This window comes from Sebastes fasciatus, chromosome 11, assembly GCF_043250625.1.
Source record: "Sebastes fasciatus isolate fSebFas1 chromosome 11, fSebFas1.pri, whole genome shotgun sequence".
Lineage (NCBI taxonomy): Eukaryota > Metazoa > Chordata > Actinopteri > Perciformes > Sebastidae > Sebastes > Sebastes fasciatus.
Genome location: NC_133805.1, coordinates 6028187 through 6051664, shown reverse-complemented (window position 1 = coordinate 6051664; position 23478 = coordinate 6028187). Strand labels below are relative to the sequence as shown.

At 43.0% G+C, this 23478-nt stretch overlaps 1 protein-coding gene across 5 annotated transcripts in view; it reads left to right on the top strand.

Annotated features, from left to right (window-relative positions):
- LOC141776544 (uncharacterized) overlaps positions 1-23478 on the top strand; it is a 98293-nt gene that overhangs the window by 50161 nt on the left and 24654 nt on the right. For 4 of the 5 annotated variants that reach the window (XM_074650198.1, XM_074650200.1, XM_074650199.1 and 1 more), the window contains one exon: positions 22946-23280. In XM_074650198.1, the coding sequence (XP_074506299.1) occupies positions 22946-23280 (335 nt within the window). Of the gene's footprint in view, positions 1-12347; positions 14270-22945; positions 23281-23478 lie in introns of those variants that run through there. The other variant, XM_074650201.1, reaches the window with a different exon arrangement.

Genomic DNA, 23478 nt, shown 5'->3' with positions numbered 1-23478 from the left:
GTGTGTGCAGACTCTGTCCGACGGTCCTGCTGTATGGTCATCATTCAGACAGAGAAACTGTGTACATGTGAGACAGAGAAAGCATTCTTGTAACCATCTTTTGTCAGTGAATGAAATCTGGAATCCAAACACACACACACACACACACACACACACACACACTCACACACACACACACACACGCACGCACACACACACACGCACACGCACACGCACAAGATGCATTGACCTGGTTTTGTCCTTGAGAAATGCGGCGGTGAGATTGAATCAAAGTGAATACTATAAATTGAGATAAGCGTCTGGGGACAGACGTGTGTTGTGGTTGGCTGTCTACCACTGCAGACAGATAATCATGTTGCAGTGTGTGTTGGTTGTAAAGCATTTGGGTTGGGGTGGGGGGGGTTGTTGAGTTTCTAGCCTTGCTTGTTGGCTCCATCAGGTGTCTGCTGGGAGAACTGCAGCTCTGACCACAAACTACTGCAGCTGCAGCTCATCACAGTCAAATGGCTCCTGGTGGCAAAGAAAAGTAACTGAGCAGCATTCGACAGACTTCCTCCTGGATTAGGAATGTTCTCTGATCTCTATCTAGTGTTTGGCAATGCACATGTAATGTAAATATTTGCTTTTCTTTTTGTGTTTGTTCCTGTGAAGAAAAGGTAGCTGTGGTGGATTAAAAATCACATATCTGTGGTGATTTTATTGGCCAAACTGAGTTATCATAAATCAATAAAAATTATCAATAGTTGCAGCCCTACTGCTGAATATTGTTGAATATATAAATAAGTGTAGTATAGGTGATTGAAGTGGGATGAGGGGGGATGCCATCCCCCTTTTTAGCAAAATGACAAAAATGCATGCACCTTGTTAAAGGTGCTAAATCCGATACCAAGAGCATTAACATAGCAGCAAACAACTATTGTCTATGTAAAGACATAGAGGAGAAATATCTACCTGAGCAGAGAATGAAGTCTCTCTCCCTCTGTGTGTGTTGTAATCAAAGCTTCTCCGCGCTTTCTTGACTTAGCCGGGCCGGCTGCTAACACTGTTTGCTCTTTCGCCCTTGTTTTCACTGTTAGCACCGTTAGCTGTGAGCAGCCGGCTCGCCGTCGCCATGTTGAGAGCCGTTGAGAGGCAATAAAAATGCTCCCAATCCACCTATAACCTCCCATCCCCTAGTAGCAGAGATAGTGCAGGGACAAAGGGGTTGTTTAGTTGAATATGTTAGTCTAGTCTGCCTGACTCATTGATCCTTTATCTGACTGAGGTTTGTGCAAGTTAGAATCCATGGCCCCGACCATGGCTCTGAAATATCAGTCAGTTAGAATCTACGGCCCCGACCATGGCTCTGTAATATCAGTAGGTTAGAATCTACGGCCCCGACCATGGCTCTGAAATATCAGTAAGTTAGAATCTATGGCCCCAACCATGGCTCTGAAATATCAGTCAGTTAGAATCTATGGCCCCAACCATGGCTCTGAAATATCAGTCAGTTAGAATCTACGGCCCCGACCATGGCTCTGTAATATCAGTAAGTTAGAATCTACGGCCCCGACCATGGCTATGAAATATCAGTAAGTTAGAATCTATGGCCCCGACCATGGCTCTGAAATATCGGTAAGTCAGAATATGTGGCCCCGACCATGGCTCTGAAATATCAGTGAGTTAGAATCTACGGCCCCGACCATGGCTCTGAAATATCAGTAGGTTAGAATCTACGGCCCCGACCATGGCTCTGAAATATCAGTAAGTTAGAATCTACGGCCCCGACCATGACTCTGAAATATCAGTAAGTTAGAATCTACGACCCCGACCATGGCTATGAAATATCAGTAAGTTAGAATCTATGGCCCCGACCATGGATCTGAAATATCAGCAAGTTAGAATCTACGGCCCCGACCATGGCTCTGAAATATCAGTGAGTTAGAATCTACGGCCCCGACCATGGCTCTGAAATATCAGTAGGTTAGAATCTACGGCCCCGACCATGGCTCTGAAATATCAGTAAGTTAGAATCTATGGCCCCGACCATGGATCTGAAATATCAGCAAGTTAGAATCTACGGCCCCGACCATGGCTCTGAAATATCAGTGAGTTAGAATCTACGGCCCCGACCATGGCTCTGAAATATCAGTGAGTTAGAATCTATGGCCCCGACCATGGCTCTGAAATATCAGTAGGTTAGAATCTACGGCCCCGACCATGGCTCTGAAATATCAGTAAGTTAGAATCTACGGCCCCGACCATGGCTCTGAAATATCAGTAAGTTAGAATCTATGGCCCCGACCATGGCTCTGAAATATCAGTAAGTTAGAATCTACGGCCCCGACCATGGCTCTGAAATATCAGTAAGTTAGAATCTACGGCCCCGACCACGGCTTGCAGCCTAACTGTGCTGTGTGTTGATGAATCCATGCAGCTGTCCGTGGTGCTGAAGTAGCAGACTAATTTGTAACTGCGACTTTTTCTTCGAGTCCCTCCCTTCTGTCAGTTTTGTCTTGTATCTATAATATTCTCTAAACTATATAGCTATTAACAAATGGCCTACTGAGTAAATTAGACGATAGAGCTAGACTAATAAATGTGTGATTGCTAGTAGTGCTCTATGTGATGTTTTACAGCCCTCTGTAGAGATGGACCAAACAGTTTTTAATTGGTTGAATCAATAATGACGTAAATTTTCAATTGAGGTGATTTGTTCCTTTAAGGTGCATGACATCTATCTAGGTCTGTGGGAGATCAGCCTCTCATCACATTATTCTCTCTTTAGATATCAGGCTGCTCATTCGTCATGAAGGCTCATTTAATTTCCCCGCATGTGATGGATCTATATAAGGTTCTCCCTGCGTGACGTCGGTGCACGGCGGGTTAATGAAATCCTATTTTACAGTCTCTTTTAAGCTGGGAATTTTCCCCACGAGTGAGCCCGACACGAGCACCGCCAACTGCAGGATCTCATTATAGGACACCTTAATGGCTGCGAAGGTTGACATCTGTATCCATCTAGTCCTTTCAGCTCTTTATTGTATATTTATAGGGATATTTTTTTTCCCTGTTTGCTTTTGCCAGAATGCCTGAAACTTCTTCTTGCATTACTGCCAAATCTGACTCACTGACACGTAACATAAATTGCAATGTAGAAGCCAGAAGAAAAAAAAAGATATCCTCTTTTTTTGTTTGAAGTAATTATGTAGGTCTTATAACTGATGTTTGTATTTGGGCCTTTTTAAGCAGTTTCAGACCACAGAGAGATTAAAGTGATGAAAGTGGGCCAGTTGAAAGTTTTTGGAAATTATTTTGTCCTCCTTTTCTCCCTCCTTTCACCCCACTCTCTATCTTCTCTCTCCACTCCCTCTCTCTATTCATTTCATTATAACATTCCCTACTTCCACCTTGTTTTCCCCCTTTCCTCCTCTTCCTCCACCTGTTGCCGTTCACCATATCTCATCTTCATCTATTCCCGAATTCCTCCATCTTCCTCATGTCCCTCCGTCCACCCCTCCCACATCTCCCTGCTTCTTCCCCTCTCTCTTTGCCCTTTTCCTCTTCTCTCTCCTCCACCCCTCTCGTTTTTCCCCTCCCTCTATCCTCCATCCTCCATCCTCCATCTCTTTGCCCTTTCCGTCTCCTCCATCCACGTCACGTCTTCCCCTCTCGTGCCCAGACTCCCCGTGTCGCTGCGGCACCGTAATAATCACTGCATTGGAGATTGGGGGGTGGGGGGGGGTGCGTTGTCAGGGAGACATGGGAGGCGGTTACCGTGGAAACAAAGAGACTCTGCGAGTGAGAGATGGAGGGATAGGGAAGGGGTGGACTGGGTGTGACAGTCAGTGAGGTCGAAGAGTAAAAATAGAAACGCTCTGACAAGATCCTCCACCCTCCTTCTCGTCCTCCCCACACCTCCACCACCCCCCATCCTTCTCTCTCTCTATCTCTCTGCCCAGCGCCATGGGCAACCAGCTGTAGCATCCTCTCTCTCTCTCTCTGTTTCCTCCATCTTCAGCTGATGTTCAACAATCTGTGACCTTCAAAAAGGAGGAACTAACCGCGACCTCTGTGATTGTTGCCTGAGCGGAAAGAGCCCCCGAGAGTATCAGATTTAATTTGACCTGTCTGCTGCTTTTTTTCTAAATTATATGACTTGTTATTGTTATTCTCCTGCTCTCGAACTTCATTTGTCTTCCTCTGTTTGTCTCCCACAGAGTGTCTCTGTGGTCGAGCTTGTTAGTTGCCAAAGTTTGAGTTTTAGAGATTTTCTTGCAGTTTCACTTGGAGAGCCATATTTAACAACCTCACATTTATAATCATTCAAGTTTTCAGATATGATTTGCACCGGACTTTTTAAAGCTTTCCTGGGCAAAATACAGCCATCTTCCATTAGCATACTAATGAAAAGAAGTACAACTGTGTCTGAAAAAGGGCAGGTGAAAGCTGGAGCAAGGGAAGTATATGAGCTACCATTTCTACTGGTGGGCCTACAGACAATTTTGGAAACATTTTCTCAGCTTAAGTAAATTTTGCATAATACTATTGTGTATAATATGACCAAATAGCTCAACTATAAACAGTAATATAAAAAAAATGCAAAGAGATCAAAACAATTACAGTCAAATAGTATTGGAGCGCTAATGAGAACAAGTGACACAACTTAAACAACGCCAAACTGCTGTAGAGAAGGAGACATGTATTTGAGTTAAGTATTTTTTTCAGTTTTAGGGCACGGATATCATATTAAACTACAAAACCTAAGGAATCCATTGGTACCAACCATGTCATGCTACCATGTTGGGAAGGAGGCTACATAACACTCCAAAGTTGGGCTAAATTTTAGTGAGGAAAAACTGGCATTGTCATTTTCAAAGGGGTCCCTTGACCTCTGAACTCCAGATATGTGAATGAAAATGGGTTGAATGGGTACCCACGAGTCTCCCCTTTACAGATATGCCCACTTTATGATAATCACATGCAGTTTTGGGCAAAAACCATGCAGTATTAATGTGTCTAAAATTATGTATTTGAATATTTCTGCATACTGGGGTCCCTAAACAGTTTTGAATTGCATTAATTGTGTATCTCTGTAAAGCTGAGACTCTTGTGGATTCAATGAGCCCAACTGTATTCATCTGTGATGATGTTAGTCACCATAGGACCCATTTCATTGGAGTGATACTATTTTTATGAAACTTGACCTCACTGTATAAAATGACCTGTGGTGACCTCTAGGATAATCACAGCCTCATGAAACTTAACAGTCACAAACTAGAGACCTAGAGCATTCAGAGGATGGATGGCTTTCCTGGGTAGACTGACAATAAGGGGGTTTCTGAGCTGTTTTCATAACAGAAGCGCTCGCCATCCAATCGCCAAAAAAAGGGCAATTCTTGCAGATATCTCCAAATGTCAAGTTTTTGGGATACCTTTGAAAATGGCCATGACAGTTTTTCCTTGCCAATATTTAGTGCAGGTTTGTAGAGTTGACGTGGTTGGTACCAATGGATTCATTAGGTTTTCTAGTTTGATATGATGCCAGTATCTTCACTCTAGCTTCAAAGCTGAGCCAGCTACAACCTAAAAATCTCAAGCTGCGTTAATGCATTAAAGAAATTAGTGGCGTTAAAAAAAAATTGTGTTAACGCGTTATTATCGCGTTAACTTTGACAGCCCTAGTTACAAATTGTTGTAACTCAGTCAAAGATGACACGTAAACATATTTTTAGATTCAGAGTGACTTACACTTTTTGAGGAAATACACAAATAATCGTCCATAAATCCACTTAGAAATCAAAGATAAAGATGCTCCTTATAACTCCTGAACTTACCTGAGAATCAACAAGTGTTTAAGTTGTCTTCAGCATCGTAGTAATCCAGTGATAGTTGCCGGTACATCCACTTACACTATACACTGCAAAATGGAACCGCTATTGGCTAATTTTGCATACTTTTAATGGTGCTGATTTAATAGAACATAAATAAAGCTAACTCCAGGCCAGGCCTAAACAGTAACACTACATCCTCAACAGGATTAAAAACCCACTTACAGGTTATTCAACGAGCAAAATGCAAAACCTAAATCGAACCAATCTATGGTTGTACATCTGCAGGGTTTTCTGGAACATCATGTGAAGTGAAAGTTGCGCTAGCTGAGCAAACATTTCCATAGCTAAAGGTCACTGCACAGACAGTTCAACAAAAAGCTAATGTACTTATCGGGAGCTTCACCAGCTAGATTCTTTCTATCTGATTTGATCGTTATCACGTGAAAGTGATCACAGTTTGTGAAGGAGAGAATTGGAGACAGGGCGGGTCAGTCCTCTGTGTCTTCCATTCTTGCTCTTGTCTCATCTCTAAAATGGCAGAACCTCAGCTTATCAAATCTACAAATTTCTCCGCTTTAACCCGAGAACCCGTTTGAATGTTAACACGAGCCTGAGCCAAACTTTAAACAGAAGCATTTATTGCATAATGCCCACCCCTTTCTGAGCCTATTGAAAACTGAACAACAGTCTTCCTCTTCCTCTCTCCCTCTGTGGTTACAGTAGACAAATTGTTTATGGAAGGATTATGTAATAATACTCATTCATTTTCAGTCATGCTTGACAAGCTGCTCTTGTTATTTTGGCACAGGCCTCGGGTGTGTTGGGGGGGTGAAGTGGGGTCGGTGCGGGAGACAGTCAGCTGTCGAGTGCGGTAAAGAACTTCAGATAGGTGTCGGTGTTCTTCATCAGCCGTTTGTTTGAAATAGTGTTTGGGAGGCAGGGTCGAGACCCTGAGCTGCCTCGCTGTCGGCTGATTCCCAGAGGTGCCCAGGTCGCTCTAGATATTTACCACATGGCTCTTTTTTTCTCCTTCTGAGAGTACTGAACACTTTATGTTATGTCATCACTTTTAACATTGTGATGCCTCCAAGTGCCCAGTCTTGGTTCAAGAGTATAACGCTCTTTTAGCTTTTTGACGGTGTAAAACTTAAAGAACAGCTGCCTGTTGCACCAGCTGTACGTAAGTTTTCTCTTAAGCTAGGGTGTAAAAGTCCACACTAAACGTTGAACGTCACTAACGTGTTGAAACTAGGGCTTTCAATCAATTAAAATATTTAATCTCACATTTTTTATCTGATCAAAATGTACCCTAAAGGGAGTTTTGTCAATAATTTAATACTCTTATCAACATGGGAGTGGGCACATATGCTTGTTTTATGCAAATGTATGTATATGTTTATTACAGGAAATCAATTAACAACACAAAACAATGACAGATATTGTCCAGAAACCCTCACAGGTACTGCATTTAGCATAAAACAATATGCTCCAATCATAACATGGCAAACTGCAGCCCAACAGGCAACAACAGCTGTCAGTGTGTCAGTGTGCTGACTTGACTATGACTTGCCCCAAACTGCATGTGATTATCATAAAGTGGGCATGTCTGTAAAGGGGAGACTCGTGGGTACCCAGAGAACCCATTTACATTCATATATCTTGAGGTCAGAGGTCAAGGGACCCCTTTGAAAATGGACATGCCAGTTTTTCCTCGCTAAAATTTTGCACAAGTTTGGAGCGTTATGTAACCTCTTTCAAGACAAGCTAGTATGACATGGTTAGTACCAAGCCCGCTACACCCTCTGAAAGATTGATTGCGTTAATGCGTTGAAGAAATTAGTGGCGATAAAACTCTGACAGCCCTAATTTTCATAAATGTCACCCATGCAACAGAGTGGCGCATTGATGTGTTTTTAATTAGCTGTTAGGTGAACGATTGGTCAGACCTCTTTGAAAATGGCCATGCCAGTTTTTCCTCGCCAAAATGTAGCGCAAGTTTGGAGCATTATTTAGCATCCATTGCATCAAGCTAGTGTGACATGATTGGTAACAGTGGATTCCTTATGTTTTGTAGTTTCTTATGATATCAGTATCTTCACTCTAGCTTTAAAACTTAGTCTGCTGCAACCGCAAGTTGCGGTAAATCGTTAAGGAAATTAGTGGCGTTAAAATTAATTTGCTCTTTGACAGCCCAAAACAGAATACTACCATACTTATTAAAGAGTTACTAGTTATTATATTTTGGTAATGTTTGTAGACACAGAGTGAAATCATCAGATAGTTTCAGGTCTGATCAGAAACAAAATGCAGATTTTTCATTTATAAGTCAAACTATTCACTTCTTTTTAATTCTGTTTTATTCCAAACATTGATCCAAAATACAGACCATATATATTTATGAGATAGGGACTGATGGATGAGGTAAGATAGAGTGTACCGAGCCTTTATTTTACCACATGTAAACATTGTGTAAGAGCATTATCCCCTTTAAAACATGACCTTCGGGAAAGTTCGCTCAATGCTTTAAGCAACCAGAAGTATCTTCAGTTCCAGCAGAAACTCTGTCAAGAGAGAATACTGAATTCCAGATGGTTGCACTCCTTGAAGCCAATTTATGCTCTCTGCTTCGAACATGGAGTTGATGATATGAGTGCTGCACACAACCTCATTAGGTCTCTCTGGAAAACAGCATCGGCTAAATGCCCAGAATGTAGCTGTAAATAAGTAGATGTGGTGTAATAGTTTATTTGCTCCTGCACACAATTTCTCTGTGAAGTCCAGAAAGTCAGTGCTCCGCAAAAAAAACGTGGAGATAGGAGAGGCTGGGTGGCCATCAGAAAGGTTTTAATCCTCTTTGCAAAGCTGTAGTACAAATCCTGAGAGGAGTGGAGTGGGATATTGCACCATTCTTGAAGGCTCCACTTCTTTTTAGGATGGAGGAGGTAGAAATCAGCTCACCATAGCTTCCTATGTATATTGAATGAGGTGGCCAAGGGAAGCGTTTGGACTTTGTCCCTAATTTAATTAGTGGTGTGTTATAGGGGCATCATTGCCATAGGGGCACCATCATACAGCCATTCAGAGCAATCAAACCTAATGAATCGCAACAGATGACTCTTCATACCATCATAGATCATGTGTAACAGTTGGCAATGCACACAGTTAGTTGCAGGCCAGAGTAGAGCTATGGTCAGACCCGATTCGACTGTAATCAGGCCATTAAATAGGCGTTATCAGTCGCTATAAGCCCCATAGATCTGGGTCATTAGGGGCCTACTACACCTACTATGTTGTAAAAGTGAAAGTGAAACTTAAAAGCAACACGTTCTAACATGTAAAACTGAATGAAACGTCACATTTTGAACACAAACAAAAATACTTCTTTAAGTTTAGGCAATGAAATGACAACTTCTTTATGTTTAGGCAACAAAACTCCAACTTCTTTAGGTTTAGGGAATAAAACTACAAATTATTTAGGTTTAAGCAAAAAAACTACAACTTCTTTAGATTAAAGCAAAAAAACTACAACTTCTTTAGATTAAAGCAAAAAACTACAACTTCTTTAGGTTTAGGCAACAAAACTAAAACTTCTTTAGGTTTAGGCAACAAAACTAAAATTTCTTTAGGTTTAGGCAACAAAACTAAAATTTCCTTAGGTTTAGGGAGAAAAAGCACTTTGTTAAGTTTAGGGGAAATCTTGTGTTTTTGGTTAAAATAACTGTCATAATTACTACGGTCGCTAGAGGTCGCTGTTGTGTTCTTTTATACCTTCTTACGGTGATCTACCATGTGAATAGATGATAAAACCTACCAGTGGGTGTAGTAGACCCCTATTGACCAACATCTATGGAGCTTATAGCGACTGAAAACGCCTATTTAATAGCCTGACAACAGTCTAATCGGCTGGACCCGAAAAATCAGACCCAACCCTACATGAACCCACATAGTTTCTGTCCAAGTCCGACCCGAGCCCGAACCATGGCAGCAGTATATATATGTATATTTGTCATTGTTTGGTGTTAATTATTGATTTCAAATAATAAATATATACATACATTTGCATAAAGGAAGCATATTTGTCCACCTCCATGTTGAATAGAGTATTAAATACTTGACAAATCTCCCTTTAAGGTTCATATTGAACAGATAAAAAATGTGTGATTCATTAACGATTAATCGTGATCAATCATGGACAATCATGCCATTAATCACGATTAAATATTTTAATCAATTGACGGTCCTATTTTATATTCTTCAGAGGCGCGATCGGTCCTGTTATCTCTCACTGACGCTTTGTCAAGACAGCTAATGCAAAGAAAGAAAATGTATATGAAAAAATATGTAAAGTGATCTTAGCTAACTTTGTGCCACATGCGTAGAGTTATTAGTTAATACGCTGATGGTCTGCAGCTGCTTCCACCGTTCAATCAGAGGAGATTTTGTCAGTCCACACAACAAAACAAAATTAAGTATAATCATTCCATCCAGGCTATACAGCCAGCTGAAAGCCATTCAAGTTGATTATGAAAACCCATGTATCAAACTGCTAATTACAACACAGCTTCTATAGCTGTCACACATCGCTACGTGGCAATCAAGCTAACATGATTCAACTTTGTGAGCTGTTTTGTTGTGACTTTTCCGAATCGCATCAGGAATCGAGCAGTAACACGTGCATAAAATATTGGTTGAGATTTGGTTTTGAACAGTTAATATATTTTCTTGCAAAGTATAGTAAACTACAGCTCAAATTTAACCCGTTATTTCTCATTATTCTTTGTCAACACCTTGCACTGCGAGCCTCGGCAGCTTTCCAGCAGGCTGAGCTTCACACCATCCCAAGGTTTTCACCAAAAGATGGAACAAATCCCCGATGCAGGATGCTGTTCAAGAGCTTACATAGTCAGCAGTCAGTGTTAATCTGCACTTAATATCATAAAGAACTCGCCTCCTCCTTTTATCCAATATGTGCAGAAAAGATGTCTGTAACTAGGGCTGGGTATCAATACTCGATATAACCCAGTACCAAGTAGTATCGAAACTCCTCCAGTCAAACGATACCTGCAATCGATCCTTTTTGTACCTATATACCCAGCCCTATCTGTAACTCCTATCAAAAAAATCATGTGCCTCCGGTGTCCTCCAGTGCTCCTATTAGCATCTGCAAGCTTTCACAGACCGGAGGAAAACAACCAATCAGAGCGGAGCTGGAGCCTTGCCGTCTCGGAGCAGCTGTCAATCACTCGCAAACTCCGATCAAACGGATCAACGTCGCTGATCAAATATGAATCAGTTTCTGTTACTGTAATGCCTATTTCTTACCTCAATGTTTTCAGAAACATCTTGTAGTGTACTGTTTAGCTGTAAAATGAGAACGTTTGTCATCCGTCAGCCATGTTGAGATCAGTTGAGGAAATACAAAGCACCGCCCACCAGCCGGAGCAAACTTTCTCATTTTGATTGATGATTGATATTGATTCATATTTAATCAGCACTCCCTAGTTTGATCATTTGTTCGCAAATGATTGACAGCTGCCTCCATTTAATGAACAGCCAATAGGAACACGCTCTCTCTCTGAAATGACCTGTGATTGGCAGATTTTCTAAAGTCTGAAAACAGAGCCATGAGGAGGTGCAGAAGTCTAGTTATCTCTCAGAACACTTGAATTACAATATGCTGAAAGGTTTTTATGGAATTGTTTCCCAATGATGCCAAAATTATTCTGCCTGCTGCCACTTTAAAGCAACTCTGAAACTTTGAAAAGTTACAGATTTGTCAAATCAAATATACCTTTATTTAATCAAATTAATTGATAAATGATAATTATGGAAAGCGGGTAAAAGTAGGAGCTTTGCGAAGTGAAAATGTGAAACGCTCAAAATAATTTTCAGTGAAGACCAAATTAATCAAGATGAGAGCACAAGGTTCAGGGCACACAGTATCATCTAATGACGTCAATGTGGTAAATTACAGCCTCGAAAAATATACCTTTTGGACGTTTTTTTTCTTTCTTCTGCGGCCAGTCATGGGCTGATTTAAGAAGAAGAAGAAGAAGGAGAAGACAAAGTCTAATCAGAGTCGAGTCAGAATGATTACAGTCTTCAGTGATGTCTCACTAATCTCTCCTTGTGTCTCTCACTCTGCATCAACATGTGAACAGTGGCTGTCATATGGCAGCTGAGTAACTGTGACAGCCATTGATCTGTTTGTGTGCATGTTTGCCTCTATACGTGTGTGTGTGTGTGTGTGTGTGTGTGTGTGTGTGTGTGTGTGTGTGTGTGTGTGTGTGTGTGTGTGTGTGTGTGTGTGTGTGTGTGTGTGTGTATGCGCCATCATGTGTCTTCATGTGTGTATGCCTGTGCACGTTTGTCGCTAGGGGCGAGATGCTGAAATTGTGCACCAGCGAATGAGGGAATATTCCTGGCTGTCATGTGACTGTGTGATGTCAGAGAGAGAGAGAGAGAAAGAAAACAGAGATACAGAGAGAGAGAGAGAGAGAGAGAGAGAGAGCAAGGTGCAATTTAGCCCCACAGCTGATCCGTGCAGTGTTCAGAGAGAAGCCGAGACGACCAGACGCACACACACACTCTCACTCTCACACGCACTCTCTTTTTGCCTTGCCTGTAAACACAGATGCACTTCACACACATCAGCACAGTTACACACATAACTCCGAGGCATCAGCCTTAAAAAAGAAAGGATGCATTGCTTCATCTACTTTGCAAGCTCATAACACTTTGGATACTGAGGACATTTCTGCCTCCTGGACAAGAGTAAAACGACACTTAACTGGGGACAGAAACGTGCAGGAGAACAGCGGGAAAAACTGAAGACGGAGAGAAAGAAGACAAAGAAGGAGTAAATAAGAGAGAAAAGAAGAGACAAGACAACAAGACCGGGAGAATGTCCTTCCTGTCTGGCTCGACCTGGCAGCAGCCTGGCATTATTAGTGGTAGCGGCGGGTACGGACAACCTTCCAGTGGGCATCAACAACAGCAGCAGCAGCAGCAACAGCAACACAAACCTCCCGCTGCCCTCTCTGGTGCCAACATCCCTACGGTCCTGGCCTCCTCTCCGCTGTCGCCCTCCAGCCTGGCCTCAGAGCGGCGCAATGACTGGCACTGCCAAGGCCAGATGGCACCGGGAGGGCAGGTTGCCGCTGCAACGCAGGGGGGGTCCAAAATAACTTTGACGGAAGACGAGGCAAAATTAGGGCGAGGCAGGACCGAGGGGACGCTGTCTGGGATGGCGGCCGAAGCGCCGGGAACGCAGAGCTTCCTGATGCCGGCGCTGAAGATAGAGGATGAGGGGTCTGGAGGGGGGAAGCCGAGGGAGGACGGACATTGGGTGGGAGGTGCAGGGGGGTCATTAGGGAGTGCAGGACAAAGCCCTAGCAGCCCACTGTCTTCACGTTCTTCCCCTTCCTCTTCAATACCTTCCCCTTCTATCTCACCTGGGAGATCCTTCCCGAATTCTGCGCCAGACCATAAACCCACATCAAACTTTGGACACAATAATCTGCAACAAAATCGTACAGGTGGCAAAGATGGCTTCGACATCCAGGGATCTCAAGTGTCTGCCCAGGGCCAGGGTTTGCTTCCTCCTCCGAAACAGGCCTCAGGGCCAGGGGAGAGAAACACATTGAACCCTTGCTTCACTGGAAGTACCAGATCAAGTCCTGGAAATAAAGAGGATGAGAAGGACTCTGTTACGTCCTCCACATCTGGAGGCCTACTCGGAAATCTGAGAGAAGATTCAGCTGCAGTTCCAACTAATCAAACGCTCAAGCCATCTTTGGGAAAGCAAAGTGTTGATGTACAACCTACTGGTTCTGCTCCCTTTGCTGCCGACCTAACAGGAAGTAAAGATGGTGCCACCGCAGGGCCTAGAACAGGCCTATCTCCACCCTCAGCCAACTTAAGCCATACTGAAAAAGGGAGGACGGGGTCATGTACTCCACCTGGTGTAACAGGCCTGTCACGAGATGCAAGTTGTGTTGAGGATGGGAGAGCGGGATCATGTGGTACTTTGAGCAGAGAGACAAAAACCAGTAGTGAACTGCCACAGCGGACGGCAGTGAGACGGGCAATGTCTGATTGTTCACACCTGTCCGTTCCCATGGTAATGGCTGGAACATACCCCACCAGCATGGGAGGCTCGCCAACGATGATACCCAACGTACCGAATTTTGCCCTGATGGGATCAGCGTGCCCGCCCAGGGGGCCCTACCCACACGTGGCTGTCCGACGCTCGCTCACGGTCACGGGCGGCACAGAAGCTGCAGCTGCATTGGTGACGATGATGTCATCCCCGTTAATGACGTCCGCCGTATTGCCATCGTCCCCACCTCCTAGGAGGCATCATGGGAGCTCTGAGACCAATTTCTTACTTCCTGTTCCACTCCCTGCAGGAACGTCCGTTAACAGTACCCAAGATAATAAACTGAACATAACGGGTAAGAGTTTCTCCTTGTGCGCGTATGTGTCTGTTGGGATGAGGTCTGGTTTGTATGAGGGCTGAACGGTAGTGCAGTGGTTAGCCCTGTCACAGTCCAAAGATATGCAGGTTAGGTTAATTGTTGACTCTAAATTGCCCGGGTTGTCTGTCTCTGTCAGCCCTGTGATAGTCTGGTGACCTGTCCAGGGTGTACCCCACCCAGACTATGTGACATCATCGGACGGAAAGGGTGATGCAAGTTGAATAGTGATGAGTAGTAGTGATAGTAATGATTATCTTCTATATCTGCCGGCTGTGATTGGTTGTTTCTTGTCACAAGGCTCGGGGAACGGCTTGGGCACCGCAACGGCTTGGTTAGAGCAAAACTAAACAAAACAACAAGACTTCCATGCAATCATGAATGTCAGTAATTCTGTTTACGGTCCTTCTATTTACTGAGATATAGAACATTGATCATGTCATGAGAAGCAAAGGGTTTGCAGCCAAAATGGCTGCTAAAGGAGTGCTCCTGAAAAGGGGAGGATCTAGATTTATACTGTACGTAAGCTTGCTTGATGTTGTCTTCACTATCAACAATCTCCAGCAGCATCAGAAACTTGTAGGAACAGCCTAAGCTAAGGCCTTGAACCCCTTTACATGCAGCTGTAAATCAAGCTTTGAAGGAACAGTGTGTGACGTTAGATAGATCCTAAACACTGACCCTTTAAATTCCAGCCACTTACAACCGGATCAAACGGAAGAATTTAAAGTAGTGACTTGTATTTTTGTAATTCATACAGTTACGCTAATACAGAAATGTCACAGCTCCAACAGATTGGACCAGCTTTTATGTTGCTCTGTCTTCATCTTCATGAGGGGGTTTGTGGAGCATGTGAATGTCATGATTACGCTGCTAAGCTCATGAGTGCCTGCAGTTCTTTCTTTGTCCTTCCTGCCGCTGCATTTCACTTGAGCACATCCATGGCATTACAGCTCAGTTGCGTTTGGCGAGGTTGTTGGCTTTGCCTTCTTTTCCATTCCAACATTAGCTATGTTGTCTGAATGTCAATAGGAGGCTGCCACACTGCTGGTTGCCACTTTGGTAGAAAGCACATGCACTATGCATGCAACATGCTGTGGCTTGGTGCGGCTAGTGGCACTGAATGTTCTTTATGTGCCTCCTTTCAGTCTTGATAGAGGCCACTTCCACTGCTGCCTTCCACCGTTATCCACCTGTGGATTTCCATCCTGTTTTGTCTTTGGCAGACTTGCATTGATTCTCCCTCATCTGACTTTTACTAGCTTTGAATTCCACTTAACAGGAAATCATACAAAACAGAGCCTTGCTGCAAAAAAGGTTCAGTTTACAGTGTGTAGTCTGTGTAGCTTTTCAGTCACAGTAGCAAATCAACTGGTTGACATACCATGCTAGTGGTTACTCAAGTTAATGGCTGTTGCATCATGTCAACACGTGGAGTATTGGTCAGAGTAATGAAGTTATATGAGGTGCATCGTTACTATACCTTGAGGTCACATCCACCATCTGAAGCCCCTTTAAATGTGAGGAAAGTTAATTTGACTGGGGATGTAAATCAGTACAGTTGATGGCAGCACATACTGGGTGTAAATAGGGCTGTTTAGTTATAGGCTCCTGTAGGTGTACTCTACTCTCTACTCCCCAATCTACATAAGTGACAAGAGAACCAAGTACACTATATAAAAAGTCTTTACAGCACAAACTATATATAGATATTGGTATCATATGAAATTACAAAACCGAAGGAATCCATTGGTATCAACCATGTCATACTAGCTCGTTTCGAAGGAGGCTAAATAACGTTCGACACTTAAGCTAAATTTTGGTGAGGAAAAACTGGCATAGCCATTTACAAAGGGGTCTCTTGACCTCTGACCTCAAGATATGTGAATGTAAATGGGTTCTATGGGTACCCACGAGTCTCCCCTTTACAGACATGCACACTTTATGATAATCACATGCAGTTTTGGGAGCAAGTCATAGTAAAGTCAGCACACTGACACACTGACAGCTGTTGTTGCCTGTTGGGCTGCAGTTTGCCTTGTTATGATTTGAGCATATTTTTTATGCTAAATGTAGTACCTGTGAGGGTTTCTGGACAATATCTGTTATTGTTTAGTGTTGTTAATTGATTTCCAGTAATAAATATATACATACATTTGCATGAAGCAGCATATTTTTCCACTCCCATGTTGATAAGAGTATTAAATACTTGAGAAATCTCCCTTTAAGGTACATTTTGAACAGATAAAAAAAATGTGTGACTTATCGTGATTAAATATTTTAATCGATTGACAGCCCTACCATAAACACTTAATATGATAGTTTATGTGAGGGAGTCTTCTCCTAATGAGGCTCCTCAAACAACTGTTGCCATGTTAGCCAACAACAGTAGCTTCTGTGGCTTCTTTTGATCGTTGGACTGAGTGAGCTTTTCTGTATCAGGGGTGACAGATGAGAGAAGTTTCAGATGGTAAAATCACGCCGGCTGTGTGCTTGGTTGATTCTGAGCAAGTGTACGGAACGAGGGAAACTTAGGGAAACAAGAAGAAGAATCATTGGCGAATTTTCCTTTTTTTTACACTTTGTTTTAGGCCCGAAATTCAGAGCTACTGCCGCCCTCATCATCTCTATTATCTCACTGGCTAAACCTTTGTTAATTGTCACCTCCTCCTCCTCTAATAGGGGTTTTAATGAGGTAAATCAATACCAGAAAATGGGTTTTGTCAGGTTTCATTTCCTTTTCATTTTCCTTTTATGTCACACACGTATTATCACATCCTCGTATCTTATTGTAATCTTTTAAAATTACCCTTTGATGAAATCTAGGGCAAATGCAAAGGCGATTTTCACAAAGTGAGGTTGATAGCGATATAACAGAAAAAGGAATTAATAGGGGAAGTGTGTGAAAGGAGCTGGCAGAAGGCTGAGAACTTGAAATAAAACGCTGGTTTGGATTACTGACGTCTTTTATACGGCTCCATTTAACAAAGTTAATGATAGAGAAACCATCCCCCTCACTGTGATATCTTCTATCCATTCCTGTTCAGTATATGTTTCTCTGCCGATGTAATGATGAATCCATCCATCCAGCCGTGCGTTCTGTTTTTCAGTCGATAGAGAAAAGCTGGGACATTGATTAGACATCGACTCTGACTGTACTCATTCAAATATAGAGCAGCTATTTCTAGCGTTGCGTGTGTGCGCACACGCACACGGGTACGTGTGCGTAGGTGAATTGCCTTCACTGACGTGAATCTTACAGATTTTTAAAGTCACACGCCCCCACAGGCACACTGACCGTAGACAGCGTGTTCATTTAGCACAAATGGATAGAAATAGACCACAGCTGCACAACAACACATATACATGCACGAAGAAGTGCACAGCTGTAAGGGGAGGGGGGGTGTATAGGCAAGTGTGAGTCTTGAAGCTTGAGCTAACAGAAAAAATAACCAAGTCATTAAACAGATGAGCTCAGGTACCTGCAGTCCTCATTTAACACCCTTTATTGGATCAGTGATCCCTTCCTTCCTGTGATCGTGTCTCTATGGGCTTGTTGCTATACAGAAAACAACAAATCCAGAGGGACACATCACCAAACACAGAAAAGACTCTGCACTTTTAACATCAACTTACAGCTCATATAGCTCGTGAATTTGTGGTTGCAAGAGAGGGAAGGCCAACAGGTGCAGTGTCACCGTTTCAAACCTTTTATGCTGCTTTTTTCTGGACAAAAATCATGGTCCTCTGTGACCAACAATAGACCCGTTTTTATCTCTTTTACGGGAGTCCAGGGGGTCTTTAGGGGGAGATAGCAGGTCAACAGTAGATGTCACATAGAAGTGGCGTACATCATCTGAAAGCTGGGAACATGAGGAGACTAGAAATTGTTCCAGGCATAAATCAGATATAAACATGCAATTAATTAGTTAATTGAAATCAATTATAAAAGTATAAGGGTTTAGAACATTATGATAGAAGTATATGATGGCCATTCCCCATGATATATTATGTCTCATAAGTTGTTGCAGCAACTTTTGGTTTGATCCCATTCGTTACACAGATTTGGTGCTAAATTTAACCATTTTTACCACTCCAGAATTGGAAAAAAATGATCAGAAATCTCTCCAAAATACCACATTAAGACACCAAGACCTTGAGGAACACCATAGAAAAAGCCACTTTTGACATTTGGAGATTTCTGCAAGAATTGGCATTTTTCGGCGATTGGATGGCGAGCACTTCTGTTGTGTAAACTGCTCAGAAACCCTCTTATTGTCAATCTAGCTATAAAAGCCATCCATCCTCTGAATGCTCTGAACTGAAAACACACCGTGAAAGGGTTAAAGTTAAAAATACGAAAACATGGACAACTCCCATGCCAGACAACACCGTGTTAGCGACCTGTCAATCACAAGGTAGCCCCGCCCTACAGCATACCCTGCTTTATGGTCTATTTGACTCTAAATTGGACCATAATTTACTAAATGAACATCATGCTGTATTGAAGAAGACTTGAAACTAACGATTGAGACCATAAACTCATGTGTACAATGTTTACTGAGGTAATAAATCAAGTGAGAAGTAGGATCATTTTCTCATAGACTTCTATACAGACTTATTTTTGCAACCAGAGGAGTCGCCCCCTGCTGGCTGTTAGAAAGATTGCAGGTTTAAGGCACTTCAGCATTGGCTTCACTTTTCAGACCTCTCTCAGATACTATGACTTTTAAAAAAAATGTTTGACTAACTATACTTACTAACTATACTATGACTTTTTTTATTTTATTCAACAACCTATACTACTACTTTTATTCGACATACTATACTATAACTCTTTTAATTTTTTTGACATACTATTCTATGACTTTTTTAATGACTTTTTTTGACATAATATACTATGATTTCTTTTATATTTTCGACATACTATACTATTTCTTTTTCGACATACTATACTATGACTTCAAAGGTTGCCCACTGCTTTGCACTATGGTTTTGAATAATAACAACATTCATTATTACTGCATAAAGAGGGCTTTACAAACATTTTGTCTCTCATACATTGTCGTAGTGTCACCGAGCATAAAATGAGTCTGTGTGTCATGTGGATTATTACTGTGTCCGTCTGTCAGACTGTCTATTGATTGTCCTGTTTGTCAGTGTGGCAGCGTGATAGCTATCGTGCTAGCAAACAGGAGCTACAGCGGTCAATACTCAAACTGGGTTCATGTGTGCGTGTGAGACAGAAAGGCAGAAAGTGTGTGTGTTTGTGTGTGTGTGTGTTGAAAAGGCCGCCTGCAGTAAAATATCCTTGCACCAGCTCCATGTCTGTGTATGTTAGTCATGCTCTGATTTATGTGGCAGTCAACTCTCTCTCCCTATTTCTCTCTCTGTCACAAACACACACACACACACACACACACACACACACACACACACAGCTGGTTGCCAGCAGCTGTGTATTGTAGCGTGGTATTAGATAGATCCTCTGTGTTCACAGCCATGTTGGATGAGTCATATTGCCGGCGTTGCAGGGTGGAATGATACAGTGTAGGGATGCGATGATGAGGACATTTTCCCACCGGTTTATAAACTTGTGACAACACCGGTACTTTGATTTTTTTTACCGTCAGGTGTCTGTGTGTCTGGCCTCTCTGGTCCAGCTTTTGCTGCTCCTCCTTGCGGCGATTGCTTCATTAACGTTATGGTTCTTTTATAACATTTGGTTTAAATCTGAAATATTACCAAATAGGCGCTTTTGCTTCTCGTTTCGACACCAAATCCTCCGCCATCTCTAGCTCTGTAAACTCTCTTCTCCGGTGTGTGTGAAATATGACTCTGAGCTGAGACTCCGTATGGAGCAGATGCATTCACTGTCAGTTTGTAGCGTCCGTCGTCCGACTACGTATTGCTAACATGCCGCTGATACGCCAAAATGAACTCAATGGGTTTTATTTCTGTAAAAAAAAAAGGCAAAATGACACTGGGGGCCACTGTACAGCCTGTATAATCCCTACTGTTTCCATCAACAATACACCTAATGTTGTGTTCTGGCGGAGGAGAGCTGCTTTCGACCTGCGTTGGGATTTGCTTGACGCAGGGAAAAGCCTTCGTGGTGCGGCGCAAGCCATTGTAAATAACGTGTCTCAGAGCGCAGTGGTGCTGTTGTCGCGTTGTGTCTGTTCATGCCAGAGATTCATGCAAGTTCATGCCAGAGGTGTGAATTTTTCAGTTTTTCTTTCCTGAGAATTAAAAGTAAAATGAATTTGTCGCAATGCACTTATTATTTTATTATTTTCATTCTTTAAAAGTCACCAGAATGCAGGAAACAAAGTCTCTGAAACTCAAATTTTGGTTTCAAAATCATCCCTATATTTGAGGTCTCGAGGTTGGCAAGTATGCTGAACACACTTTCTGTAACCACACATGATCTGTTCATGTGAGATTTCTCCACAGCCTGTCTCTGACTGGGGCTCTGGCTAGTTTGCAGTTTAAAGTAACACAACAAAATGCATCTTGTTTTGATGGCAGCCGTCGTTCTAGAGGGACCGCGCTCCATGTCGCCAGAGAAAAACACAACGGCAGCAAATTGGCGTCGCTTCCGAGGAGATAGTGCCGTTATCACACAGCGAACGTCAGCACCGAGGGAAATGAGGGGACATTAGGGGCACAGCATAGGCCTGACCAGTGTCACTGTTATATAAGGGATGTCTTGGTGACTACAAAGAGCCCTTGTCTCTCTCTGCCCTCCCGTCCGTCCCTCAGCCCCGCCGGCTGTCTGTCCTTAACCCCATCGACCTCCCCAACTCCTTCTGTCTCTGGCTCCCTTCTGCTCACGTGTCCCCGTCATACGTCCCTCTTGCTTTCATTCTATTCTCTCTCTCATACTGTGCTCATCCCATGAGTCAGCTGTTAGCAACATTGGTGCATCAGTTTGACCTAGTGCTTCTCCTCTGAGGAGGATGGATGTGTCCCTGGATGATGTTTTCATAATCCTGACGCACAAATGAACAACACTGAACACTGACATCCAAGGACATGTACTTTAATTATCATATCTCACTTGCATACATAATGGAAACTTGCTACACACATATATCCTAAACTCGCTTTCCCATAAAGTTCTGTTTACTCATCATGAGGACTTCTGAGCCTTTGAAACCAGTAGTATGATGTCTTCTGTTGCTCTGGATGAGCTTTATGTCATCAAAGTTACCCTGGATTAGGCTTGGACTGTACAGATTTGTAACAGAAAGCCTGTATATGAACTGGGGATGTGGGGTTTGAAAGACTAAGACAGCAGAGAGGGTCTGAGGAATTGCATTATGGGAATTGTAGAACTCAGCATCTTCGACCATACTAGGGAGTAAAAGTCAGGCTATCTCAGCCTCCGCTGCATCGATGTGCCCGAAGTCTCTTACATTTGTATAATTTTTTTGATTGGCAACCACTGCCGCTTCTGTGTGGACTGAATTTTTAATGTCAGTGGATGGTGTCCTCTGGCGCCCCAGGGGATGGGTCGGTGGGGATGTCAGTCACTACTGATCGGCTAGGACAAAATAACAACGTCCTCAAAACAGAAAACGGCAACATGAACACAATGCAAAACTGAGTAATGAAGTGAAACAAGATGGCACATCAGTCTGATTATTAGGCTATAGTTAATGGTTCATATCATATACACATGTGCACAATGATATCCTGCACCGCCGTTGTTATGGGGAGTCTAAGGATAACGTGTGTTTAACAAGTTGTAAATCTTGTCTTTATAGTTGACCTAAGTTGTCTTGTAATAAGACATAAAAAGGCATAAAACAGTCTGTTCATCTCCTCTATCGGGGTTAGACGTAACCTCACTGGTGTGGATTTTAAAGATACAGCGTCACCATTGTGGGCACTTGCATAATGTAGAGCAGTGGAATAACTGGGCTCGGCCTGTTTACCAGCCAGACTCCAGAATCGTCTGCTGGTGCGTCCTACATAAAATCCCCCACACGGACATTCAAATCTATAAATAACTAAAGTGCAGTTGCAATTAGCAATGTTTTATTTGATGTGATAGATTTTGTCAGCAGAAACATTCTTACACATTAGAGATACGTGTTCAGAAGTGTCAGACGGTGTCTCATAAGTCAGGTGCTTAACTGTAGTTCGTGCTTTCAGGTAATCAAACGTTCGGTTGTGCTGTGCTGATTACATACTGTAGGCACTTTTAGCATTTAATAGCATGCAAGGAATTCAAACAGTCAACAGACATGATTTGTTCAATAACAATCTTTGTCTGCCTCTTGTGGCCGTGCAAATAATGAGTTTGTCTCTCAGAAGAAAAGGCAGAAGTAGTGTAACGTTGTTATATTGCCAAAATGAAATGTGTTATGGAGAAGGTCAGGGTGGATGGACAGGTCAACAAAGCTGTTGGCATTTTGTCTCCTACCGACATGCAAGGCTGGTTTCTTTTAACCATGCACACATCTTTCCCGAACCGTAGCCACTTAATGTTTATGCCTAAAACTAACAAAACCTTAAACAGACTCACAGAGATATGTGAAATCACGTGGCGGTGTCATTGAATGTGTTGAAATGTTGTGTCAGCACCAGGCACCGCAATTTTTTTGGGTAAGTTTGATGCTGATGATGACGTTCTTTCTCTCACAGTGAAATCTGACAACAAGGACAAGCTGGAGAAGACGGACATCATGTCCGGCAAGACAGACAAGTTTGACGCCTTTGGCAAGAAAGAAGAGCAGCAGAAGAAGGACGCCGGCCCGGACCAGAACCAGAAGTCTGAGAAGATCCTCAAAGACGAGGACAAGATGGAGAAGAACAACAAGGCCAACGAGAAGGCGGAGAAGGTGGACAAGCCGGAGAAGACCGACAAAGACGAGAAGAAGTCGGCCGAGAAGAAGGAGGAGAAGGGAGGGAAAGGGACGGCCAAGTCTCCGACGGGCAACGGCGGCAAGCCCCTGCCGAGCCCCGACGGCAAGACCAAGGTGGGTCACGCACGCAGATTAGGCCTACTGCTGTCCGCACACATTTCCTGCATACAGATTCACACTCAGAGTGGTTGCAGAAGCAGCGCCGTCAGCCAAAGGTCACAGCTTTGACCTCTGCTACAGCTGGTGTGTCCAACAACAGCCTGGTAAAGTGTCCTTGAGCAACACACGCAAACCCCTGCTGCCTGTTCACAC